The sequence below is a fragment of the Osmerus eperlanus genome, chromosome 19, assembly GCF_963692335.1.
Source record: "Osmerus eperlanus chromosome 19, fOsmEpe2.1, whole genome shotgun sequence".
NCBI lineage: Eukaryota > Metazoa > Chordata > Actinopteri > Osmeriformes > Osmeridae > Osmerus > Osmerus eperlanus.
The window spans coordinates 8,024,189-8,036,385 of NC_085036.1; the positions used below are offsets into that span (position 1 = coordinate 8,024,189).

General features: G+C 50.4%; 1 protein-coding gene across 1 annotated transcript in view; it reads right to left on the reverse strand.

Annotated features, from left to right (window-relative positions):
• The window catches only part of specc1 (sperm antigen with calponin homology and coiled-coil domains 1), a 59,469-nt gene that overhangs the window by 42,899 nt on the left and 4,373 nt on the right, over positions 1-12,197 (reverse strand). Inside the window, 2 exon segments of the mRNA XM_062486360.1 lie at positions 2,850-2,985; positions 3,397-3,573. Of these exon segments, the coding sequence (XP_062342344.1) occupies positions 2,850-2,985; positions 3,397-3,549 (289 nt within the window). The 5' untranslated portion in view covers positions 3,550-3,573.

Below are 12,197 nucleotides of genomic sequence, written 5' to 3' on the forward strand. Positions count from 1 at the left end.
CTATCACGGTAGGATGCAGTAGAAAAGTAAACTCCCAACTTAATTAGAGTTGTTGAGGTCTGGGAAAAACAGATGAAATGCTTCTTCCTCTCTTCGGTGGCCTCATAAACGATTCAGTTTGGATCCCAGAGGTTGAAAACAAATATTCCATCTGTCTCTGTCTAATGATTCTGCTACTGCAGTGGTAAACACACCGTGTTCTTATGTTTGTTTTTTTGTTTTTTTTCATGGTTTACAATCGCTGGTGTACAGCATGAAAATCACAGCCAGCTTATTAACCCTTCGATTGTGCATCGCTGCCAAGGGAAAAGATGGTGCCAGCTATGCCAAAACAGAAGAAAAGGCAGACTAGGTGCCAACCTCCACCGATACAGACCCGGGGTTTGGCAACCACGTCGTTATCTAGCACTTAACACACGCCGGCCTTGTTGTCTAGCAGTAGAATATTCCGGACCCATCCTCCTTCTGGAGTAATGGAACCATCATGCATGACACATTGGCAAGAATCGCGTTTCTGTCCTGAGGAGTGAAAAGTACTTGAAAACTCATTCACAACCCCCCCCCCCTCCCCCCAACACGGCTGATACATTTAAAGCAAATCAGGGGGCTTAATTGTGTCGAATCTTGAGAAGCTTCTTCACGACCACACTTGGTTCTGCCGCTCCACTGGACCCCCCCGGGGCTTCTTTGTCTCGTGGAAATCAATTAGTCTCGCTCCTATGCAACAGCCCCGAAGAGAGACGTGAATTAGCAATCTACCCAAAACACAACCCCCCCCAAACACTGTGGGGATAGGCTTCAGGAAACAAACACCGTTCGCACAGGGGGATTTTCCAAGGGGATGCTCTGAACACGGTTGCTGCATGCGGATCTATACTGTGTGTGGTTCTCCAGTTCATGTGGAGGAGGCAGGGAGGTGGTCTGTGGTAGCTGACACCGCAGTTCGGTGGATTCCGGAAGATAGCAGTCTATATTCCATCTATAACCTACCTATTCATACACACACACACACAAACCCACCACTAATTAAAAATATCAGGTCTAAATATAAGTCTTGAAAAACCACCAGGGCTAAAAAGCGCCAAACGTCCTTGATCGTGTAATTCCAGAGATTGAGGAGGAGTGCTATTAAAACTCCTAAAAGCGTGTAATGTAATCATCTCAGGCAATAAGCGTGCCCTGATGGAACGCTATGCTCTTTCCCCACGGCTGATACGGGGGGCCGTAGAGGCAGGAAAACAAGTCTCCTTGCTGGCCTGCGCAGTCACCTGAGGTAAAAAAACAAAAAAAAACAGGAGCCGTGCTTTCGAGCCGGCGAAAAAAGTGTGTTCAGCTCCACCCCGTCTCCGGTATTCCCACACAATGCCAGAGCTGTAAAAACCCCACATTCCTCCGTGATGCGAGACGAAATATGTCTCCCCATAATTCGGTTATGCCCAACCGCACCCACGCGTGGAGGTGGAGGGTGCACACTTGTTTTTCCGTCCAAGGGAATCAGCACGCTCCCTCGCACAACACAGGCAAGCCCTGAGTCATCGCACGGATCCTCCCAGCTAAGAGGGAACGAGTCACATCTAAAAAGCCTTTGTCCACTCTAATTGTGTACTCTAATTGTTGATTTTTCCAATCGTTAAATACCTCACCCTTAAGTCTAATTCAAACAAGCTGCTTATGGCAGCAGCTCTCGAGCTTATTCTGTTATTCGAAGAGGACCTCCTGGATCAAATAAATGATTTACAAAACGCCGAAACGTGGAAACAAGCTAGGTTATTGTGTGTGATGGACTTCAGAGGGGCGAGCCGAGTGAACTATGAGGGATGGGTGTGTTCTCCTGGGAGTGAGAGTTTGGTGGAGCTCCTGTCACTGTGACAGAGTAATGTGCTGAGGGCGCTGTGGAGGTTTGCACTCAGTCAAGCACAAGGACTGGGTGTTCTCCAGCTCCATAGACTAATGTTCACCCACAGCTGAACCCTCCAAGCCTTGAATGCTGAATACCAACAAGACGCACACACACACACACACACACACCGAAACATATAAACGAACACAAAGAGCTCAGCTCTCTCAAGATAAGAATGAGGATCATTCTTCACCCTTCCATAGACCTCACTGGAAAACAAATGTCATATTTTCCGTGTTGTGACAAAGAAAAATGGCCACGGTTCAGAGAAATGACACCAGGATTTCAGAGAGGAAAGCATGATTGTGTCCACTCTGCCAGGATCCGGACTCCTTAGAAGTCTTGGACCGTCTAACCGCCACCCGCACATCTTAGTAGTCCAGCCAAACGGGGAACAGACTCAGTTTAACATCAAGAGGACAGAGACCAAGGGGAAAGATCTAGCGGCCTCGACATGAACCGTTTGGATATGAATGATGAGCTGTGGCCCTCTAGTGGTCATTGGTGGGAGGTAAGTACAACTGAAGTTTCAGCTGTGTTGGAAACGAAAGATGAGGATCTCTAACTGAAAGTCACTGGAGAAAAAAAGCGATTCTGGCAATCCTCTTGCAAACGTACACGGCGGTTCCTCCACACTGACACACTCAGCTTGTAGAAAACCAACAATAACATTCGCAAGGAAGCACGGAACAGTCAGAATAATATTGACGTTTGGCTGTTCAGTCATACTGTGTGGGAAGGACCGAGTGCTCAAATTCAGGTAGACTGTTATTTCTGTGGGAAGCAGGCCTGTAAAAGGGAAGTGCTCTTTTTGTGTGTGTGTGTGTGTGTGTGTGTGTGTGTGTGAATGTTGTTTGTCTTGTGACTGGCATGGGTGTGTGTGTGTGTGTGTGTGTGTGTGTGTGTAACTAGACTGTGTTCCAGGGGACACTGTGAGCGTGGAGCCTACCTGAGAAGCCTCGAGGCCGGGCCTCCGCCAGGTCAGAGATGGCTCCGCTGGTCACCGTCTTCCTCATCCTGGAGCCCGACGCCATCGCTCCCGCAGCAGGCTTGGCCAGGGCATCGTCACTGCTGGCTCTCTTCAGCTGCAGTGCACACACACACACACACACACACACACACACACACACAGAGCGGTTTAGGAAAGGGAATACATTAACATTTACCCCAAACTCATCATGTAGCCTATCAATATGATTGTGTGTGAAGCACACAGGATTAGACACCCCCCCAGGAGAGACGAATAGAGAGATCCGGCCCTGCTGTCAGTCAGGCCGCAGGTGGCCCGCAGATTAACTGGAGAATTGAGTTTTCCAATCATCCATGGATAGGAAACACGAGTGACCCTCTCACACAAATGGGATAGGTATCCCATCTCTCTCTCTTCCCAACAGACCACCTCTTTGTCATAATGGTGGAAGACTGTGTGCTTAGAGTGTGTGTACAATGTGTGTGTGTGTTGTGTGTGTGTCGAGAGCGTGGTTGCAGCAGCTCACCCTGCTCTGGCGCAGGTCCGAGGCCAGGGTGTTGGAGGATCTGGAGGTCTTCATGGCGAAGGCGGGGGCGGAGGGGGCGGCCGAGGCCTGCTTGGCCCGCTCCTGGAGGCTCGGCTTGGGCAGCCCCGCCTTGGCGCTGCCCCCTTTCAGCATGGCTCTCTGTCTCCTACCTGCAGCCTGGCACAGGAAGGAGAGAACGGGGTCGTGAATACGGACGTCCAATCAGAATGAGGATCGCCCACGACGATGGACGATCGTCCATCTGGATTCTCAAAGGAGTAGGAACTGAGACAAGATAGGCTACACTTAGATGAATGGCTGAATAAGGCATGTGTGTGTGTGTGTGTGTGTGTGTGTGTGTGTGTTGAGGAGAGAGTCAGCTCAGGGTATGTGAGGGAGGATAAGGGGATAATGGTGGGCCTGCCTGGCCAGGATACCGCCCAGCGGTCGCCTCTCAGGCTGGCTGAGGTAGGCCCGCTTCCTGTCAGACAGAGGGGCAAACAGGGAGAATGTCCCTGTACTTACTGTAAGTCACTCTGGATAAGAGCGTCTGCTACAATGACTACATGTAAACACACTGCCCCTATCACATCTCCTCCACACTACCGGGACCAGGAGACCGAAATGTTAACACAACACCCCACCACTTCTGTTCTGTAGACACTTTTTATAGAGATATATTTGTGGTCTGTTCTGACTGCAAGTCAAAGTAAGACAGGAAATGTATAGAAAAGGGAGATGTGAAGACATGCAGGAAATGGCCTCGGCCGGAATCGAGCCCAAAATTGAACAGTTGCTACTCTATAGCCCACTTAGTACGGAGCATATTACTGGTAAACAAAAGGAAAGGGCGACACAAAGGGCACAGTGAATAAGACAGAACGGGGAACATATTAATGCCACAAACATTTACTGTACCTGGTGGTACAATGGGTTAAATAATAATCAAACACGAGACTCAGATCCTCCACAATTGCATTGGTGCATTGTTTGTCAGGGTGTGAGTGCAGGATGAGGACCCAAAGCAGGGAGAGGCAGACTCACAAAAAAAAGAAAAGCATATGTATTCATCAAAACCAGGAACAAGCAGGGTATAATCACATGGAGAGTCACCAACAAAGACCGAGATAAGGAGCAGACATACACAGCAGGCCACAACTACACAGACGACAACAAACAAGCACTCGAGACCTGGACAGACACTTGACCAGACACAGGTAGAAAGAATCCCAGCCCACGCAGGGACACGGGAGGGCAGAGCGAAAACATGCAGCTAGGCTGGGGCACGGCCATGGGCGAGACAGTGTCAAGGACAACGGTGGATTCCTTCGGAGGAAGGGCATCTCCCTCCCTCCCTCCCTCCCTCCTTCCCTCCCTCCCTCCCTCCCTCCCTCCCTCCTCTCTCTCCTCACTATCAACGCTGGGATCTAAATGATTATAATCCTCGCAGCACTTCCCCTACGGCGGGCCCCTCAGGGCGGCACTGTGCAGCAGATAGTGTTGCACCAATGTCATATCATTACTCTGTCTGCAATGACAGACAGAGTAAGCACGGGTTAAACAAGGCTGGCTCACGACCAACACCAGCCACCTCTCACACACTAGCAGGACCGGAGGCTGCAGTAGAGAACATCCTGAAGCTGTTTCACAGTGCGACCGGTGCTACGTTTTACACTGGACTGTAATTAGAGAAACCTCGTGGGCCCTTCCGGCCTTATCTGATTGGAGAGCACAGAGTGAACTCTGTTGGGGGGGGGGGGGGGGGGGGGGGGGGGGGGGGGGGGGGGTGAGGGTGAGTGTGCTGGTGGGGGGGGGGGTTCAGTATGTGTGTGTGTTTGTATACTGTAGGTGTGTTTGTGTATCCCTGTGTGTGTGTGTGTGCTTGTATACTGTAGGCGTGTTTGTGTGTGTCTGTGTGTGTGTGTGTCTGTGTGAGTGTCATATGATGCGAGGCCCTTCCTCTCATGGCGAGATCGTGTGAATGCCATCCATCCCGCCTGGCCCAGTCTGCCAGACAGCTCTAGTACCACAGCCAAGGGGCCCGACACTGGAGCACCAAGACCAGCTTTACACGGAGGCTGGACGTACCACGAGGTACTGCTCATGGTGAAATAGCCGAGTCGAGTTGTGAAATAACAGAAATTGAGGAAGAGGGTGGGGAACTGACGTGGTGTGTCTCCTTTTAACCTTGTTTATGTTTCTTTCCAAGACAGGCCTGACAGAATGGGCCGTGTGACTAACTCCGCAAGGCCCATATTCTGCTGAGATGGTCCTTCTCAGCGCTACGGCAGCCTGTGTGCTGAACTGTCTGGCTCTGACTCTGCACTGCAGAAGACAAACGAGAGTCGTCTGGTTCACCTTCGTAGAATCGGTGGTCCTCGACCGACCGTGGTTATGTAAAGACAACCTCTTAAAGATCTGCTGTAGGGAGAAGGGCAGTTCTTCAAAAGTCAGGACTGTGTCCCACATACACTACAATGACCTGATTAGAAACCCAAATGTCTCAGAGAGAGAGAGAGAGAGAGAGAGAGAGAGAGAGAGAGAGAGAGAGAGAGAGAGAGAGAGAGAGAGAGAGAGAGAGAGAGAGAGAGAGAGAGAGAGAGAGAGAGAGAGAGAGAGAGAGAAATAGCTTGAATGTCGAATCCCTGCATTTCTAGCTGCCTAGTCACAAGCCCAGGTTTTATGATAAATGGAAATCCTGATGGCAATGATGAACGCATTGTTTTTACAGCTCTTTTACTTCAGTTGAAAACAATACTAACTAAAACAAACACCTCTGAGGGATCATGGGTGCCAGCCAAATGGATTGTGGGCAAGCTATATATGGATTTTTTTTGTCAACATTATGTTCAAATGAACATAATGAAAAGTAGCTGATTCCTAGCTTCAGTCCCACAGAGCCACGGCCCTAACTTTTGGTTTGCTCATGTCCTTAATTACATTCTTTTGGCAGCTGAAAAAATGAATGTTAGGGCTTCCCTTACAAGAGAAACCCTCAAACTATTTGCCATTAGACATGGGAGCAGGGCTGCAGGAGACTGATAAGGACTGGTTGCAACGAACATTTGTTATCCCTCTGAGATTGAGATGTAAATTCGCTCTGGATAAGAGCGTCTGCTAAATGACTAAATGTAAATTCACCCATCTGTTTTGTATGACAGAAAACAGACGGACAGTTTCAGTCATGCTAAAACCTGCAGGCCTACTGGATCCCATACGCAACACACACTGTAGTTACCCAGCTACCCCGCATACACAACACCCTGGCTAACTGATAGACTGTAGTGTACATTAATAAAGGAACTATCTGACATCACACTGAAGCTAGGTTAACACAGTGGGCAGGCAATGGGTTGGATAGTTAAAATGTAACCAGGCATAGTGCTTGTGTGTGTGTATGTGTGTGTGTAGCTGAGGGAGCAGATGGGGATATGGCGGGCTCCCATCATCAGCAGCAGAGCGTGGCAGGGACACCTCACACACTCTCTCTCTCTCGCTCCACATACGAGCATCACCGACGGCACAGAGCCTCTCTCATCAGAGTCTCTCTCAGACCAGCCATCACGACGACTGACAAGCCTCTCTCACTGGCCCCCCCATCCGCCACGTGATGAGCTCGCTCGCCCCAAACTTCCTGTGTTTTTGAGGACGGAAGACGGACTCCCCGCCGCCTACGCGAGCCTCCGCTCCTCCCGAGCCCTCCAGCGCTCGCTCCCGTCAGGGACAGGACCGAAGCTGGAACGGGTCCCCCCCCCCCCCGGGTCCCCCCCCCCCCCCCCCGGGTCCGTCCCCCCCCCCCCCCCCGCCAGGGAGATGCCAGCTGAGACCCGTCACTTCAGACAAGACAGACTGAAGCACGTGAGCGACGCGGGCTTTACTGATGCCGCCTGCAGACCCCCGCACTGTAGCCCTGCTCCTTCTGTCAAACCTGCTGTTACTATCATGTATTAAAGTGAGAAGCTAACATGAGCAGAGATCTGATCCATCGAGCATCCCTTCCTCCCTCCGGAGGAGAGCAGAACCGGGTGTCCCTCTCTCCTCCTGCCCCGGCCCCCCCGTTTGGCAGCTGCCTGGAGAGGGAGGATGTTGGGCTTGAATATCACGCTGCTCCATCACATCCTCTCAAGTGTCCCGCGTGGCCCAGCCCAGCCCCGGGCGCAGGCCTCGCTCCCACAGGCTTTAAATAACCCCTCGGCCTACACACGTAGAGAGGAACTGCTACTCCAGTAAGGACAAACACGGCCTGTGACTTTCTCAAACAGCAGTCTGTTAGAACAGATGGGCCAGAGACAAGGCCTGCCAGCCCACATGGTCCACGTCTCAAGTGGCTGTGACGCTTGTCGTCACAGCCTCGAGGGCGCGCCTCTGTAAGGTCAGACCGAGACTGAAACACAGGTCGAAATCACTGGAGGAGAGGTATCAGATCAGGAGAGAGTAGGAAGGCTAGTCTTGTAAAAGGAGTACTTACAGTGGGGAAGAGAGAAAAAAAACTGCACTGGTCTTGAGTATCCTCACAGGTGTTTAGGAATCATGTGACTTGGTCCCAGTCTGAGTTTCAGTGCCTGCCACTGCTCTGAGTGATACACACCCTCACACACTAACACACACACACACAGGATAATCCTACTTGAGCGAGCTGGGACTAAGGTTGAAGAGTAGCGGTAGCCTTCCTCAGCACAGCCTTTCTGAGAATGAAAGAGAGGAGCGACAGAGAGAGAGAGAGAGAGAGAGAGGGAGAGGGAGGGAGAGATAGAGCAACGACCAGGAGTAGCAGCTGCCTCTAGTGCTCTACACAGCAATCAGGACACGGAAGCACTGCAGGCTGCCTGCCCCTGTGCTGCAAGTGGATGTGCCTCTCTCTCACTCTCTCTCCTCTCTCTCTCTCTCTCTCTCACACACACACACTCAGTAGTGAGAGGAGAGAGTCTAGCCACGAGGAAGTTCCTTCTCCACTCAGTTTTTCCCCTCTTTTTTCCCCCCCTCACCTCAAGTGAAGTTGCCTGGATGGGTAAGAGAATGAGAAGAGCTGTGTTTTATGAAATGTTTAGCCTACTTTCCGTCTTGGGAAATGTTCACGAGCTATTTGTTTCGCAGTTGCATCTGCATCATGAGTCTTCCCTCTTTCCCCCTATGCCACTGGCTGTCATTTGATTCACCTTGAATCATGACTGTGTAGCTGAGGGCAAGATGACACAATTACGCTATTGTACACCGGCATGACAGTAGTTTAGAGAGCTCACTGCTTCACTTCAGACCTATATATGTGCGGTTATTCACAATAATATACTCCATAGGCTACACCTCAATAAAGATTCTGATTCCAAGTTGTTGGAGGGCAGTCAGACCACACTGTCTCCTGAACCAACATAGAAGCGCTAAAACAAAGTTGGTCTTTGTCTCCGAGCCTCTCCAACGAGCAGAGGCGCAGTGCTGTGGCTGTGGCGGGGGTCGACGTTTTATACATTTTCCAACTGTTCTAATTTGGATCTGTCAGCCTCCGGCATGCCAGGGCCAGAGGAGCGTGTGGGTAGTGGGAGAACGCTGTTTTCTGGTTCAGGGTGAAACAGGCTTTGGTTTGTGGTGTGTGGTGCGAGGGGAACTCTGACTGACCACACCCCTGCACCATACAAAAGTCTGTTTCCAAGGCTCTGCGAAGGGCTGAGAAATGTCTCTGAATGCTTTACAGGCACCACATCCTGTTTGACACCCCACATAGAGATGTGGAGCCCGATTAGGCCCGAACGGCCTGCCTTCCGCTTCACCAGAGCCTATTCACCAACAACACTCTGAGGAGAGTTGAACAACGGCCGTTTGAGCGATACAATATCAGTCCTGTCCAGCTCTTTCAATGTCGTTGTCGAGATTTTTCAGCCAGCGAGAACAGACTAACAGCAAAGGCTCTGCTGAATTAATTGGGGGATGTAGCCAGGCCTAGCATCAGTCGGGCTCTATTCCACCGATAACATTACCACAGAACACCAGCACTTGTGTCACTGTCAAAAACACTAGTTTCATTCCTTATCGGAGCAGCATCTCGATGCTGGTGAACGTGAACTTAAGTGTGAAAGTTTACACGCTCGTGTTATGACTTGTCCCCTGAACACAAACTAGACACATAAATGGCCAGGAAGTGTGAGAGTGTTGGGCAAGAGAATAAATAATGCAAGACGGAGGTGTGGATGTGTGGCCGGCGGCCGCTTTGTTCCCGAGGAGGCCACCTGTCTCAGTGGGATACGTGAGAGCACCGGCTGTGTGGAGCGGATCCGCTCGATGTCTCACTCCTTAAGAGACGGAAACATGAGAGGCGGTCAGACGGAGCCTCCGAATACAGACGAGCGCCTCTGCGACCCTGCACGCCTCCCCACGCCGTCTTCATCCTCACTCCTCCACTCTCTTTTTCTCTCCATCTCTCCAGACGAGAAAAAAAAAAATCCCCACACTGACTCAGATTCTCCACACGTCTAACAACGAGAAATACAGCCAATCGTTCTCTCTCCCGGAGACGAGAGGACCCCTGTTGCCGTGAGCCTCCATTCGTCACTCCTGAGCGACACAATCATTTTTAAACAAAGATGGAGGAGGACATTCTTTAGATCAGAAGACAAACGTGACTGGTATGAAAACCGGTATGGTTGCCTGTTGCACCAGGCAAGGGTGACTCCTGAGGACACCAATGAATGGACAGTACGTGGCCAGATCCTCAAAGGATACGGATCCTCCAAAGATTAAATAATCAAACAACACGACGCTACACAACAGAGGGAGGGGACCCGAGTCGCTGTCGTCATCGGGACTTGTCCGTTAAACAAAGGCGGTGAGGAGGACTGAAGCATAATAGATTCCTATTGATTGTGTGGTAAAGAGGCCCAGAGCCAGACTGGCTCCCGCACAGGAAAAACACCATCAGCTCCTGAGATAAAACACTCCATGGAAGCACTTGAGGCTCTGGCAGTCAGAGCCAGGGGCTTTCATAAATTGTAACACTAAAAGCTAACCTGCATCCTCACAGGGGATTCTCTCACTACAGCCAGGGCTAGCCCTCAGCTGAGCAATGTACCAGTGTGTGTGTGTGTGTGTGTGTGTGTGTGTGTGTGTGTGGACTGCTGAGACATCACCACAAACACAGTGAGCATCAGTGAAACATCTGGACATTAGCCAGTCAGTCAGAGGGCCAGATTAGACCACACTGGAGTTATATCAAATTCCTGTCAGAAGCAGCACTTTATGTGCATAAGACTTTCATTAGGCTTACAGTCAGTGTGTGTGTGTGTGTGTTTGTGTCTGTGTGCGTGAGTGTGTGTGCATGTACATGTGTGTGTGTGTGTGTCTGTGTGCGTGTGTGCGTGGGTCCACGTCAGCAGCTCTTGAGCATCTGTGTAGCACCTGGAAGTGTTAGCCAGTGTGCCGAGTCCTGGGCTCAGACGGTCTCTGAGGGAATCAGGAAGTGTGTAGTACGAGTCATGCTGTGAGCCAGTCTCTGCTCTCTCCCTACGCCCCCTATACCCAGGGGGATTGGGAACAGAGTTTAACATTAATATGGATTCATATTTAGTGAAAGCAGTAGTATCCAAGGGGCAGCCCCAGGGGCAGTTCCCTCGTGGTCAAGCCCATATCCCTGCCTGAGTGAAAGATATTGATTATAGTGCTTTCAAACAGTATCATCGTATCACATACTAGACTATTAGACTAAATATCATATATCAATCGTTCGACTAAAGCTACGTTGTGCGTGTTTCGTTCTGAAACAGAGTCGCCTACTGAAGGGATGACTTGAGGGAGACTGTCACATGAAGGAACAGGAACAACAAGCCCAGAGGAGTCAGTCATGAGGGCTTGTAACGGAGCAAGACCTTCTTTATTCTCCGATAAAGGCTAGCATTTCAGTCCAAAACAAATACACACAGCCTATACGATGTCAAACTGTTGCACTCACGGTCTGCTCCAACCAAAAGCAAGTAGTTACAACTAAGCCTGTGGACTGTAGATGATACATGCAGATCGATGAAACACCACCCTGCCGCAAAGGAATATGGAGGGAGGTCTGCAGGTAGTAGAAAGTTGTTTAAGCTTTAATCGGCATTTTTTCAGATTAAAAAGAGATGAGAGGAATGGAACGATATGGGGAGAAATTGCTGAGTTTACAAGCATCTCCCTGCATCTGAGCTGGCTGTCTGTGCATCGACGTGAGAGATAGCCCTTTCCATCACCACAGAGAGAGAGAATACCTAATGTAATTCGGTCACGTTGGAGAAAACCAAGCCAACCACGGCCTGAATGTCATCCAAATTCAACATTGTTGGTCTGAATTCACTATCCAGGCCAGAGGACGAGATGAGAACCTCATGTATATTTGATGTTTCATCTCTCTCCCGCTCTCAGAGACGCGCTCCCCAAGGGCCAAACTTCCTGTTCTGACAGAGCCAATGGTCTCTCCACCACTTCGGCCAGTATTTTCTCCTCTCTCCTCTCCTCAGCCAAACTCCAAACTCCTCTTGCCTGGTGAGTGGGAGGCAGAAGCCATAGAAACCAGGGCCACCTCCAAGGAGCTGTAGCACACAGCCAGCACGGCCCTGCAACTCAAGGAAGTCGCTAATAGCAACCTGCTGTGTGGCAAGGAGACGGAATACTAGGCCCACGCAAATATTGTCCAACTCAGAACGCGCGTTCCTATCTGTGACACGGGAGCCGGTTGGTTGATGTTAGACGTGGGTGTTTTCAGTATCAGTCGCATGAGGACGGAATAATACTAGCTCTCGCGCTCTCTGTCAGCTGCTGTGAACAAACATTTGATGGCACTCCCA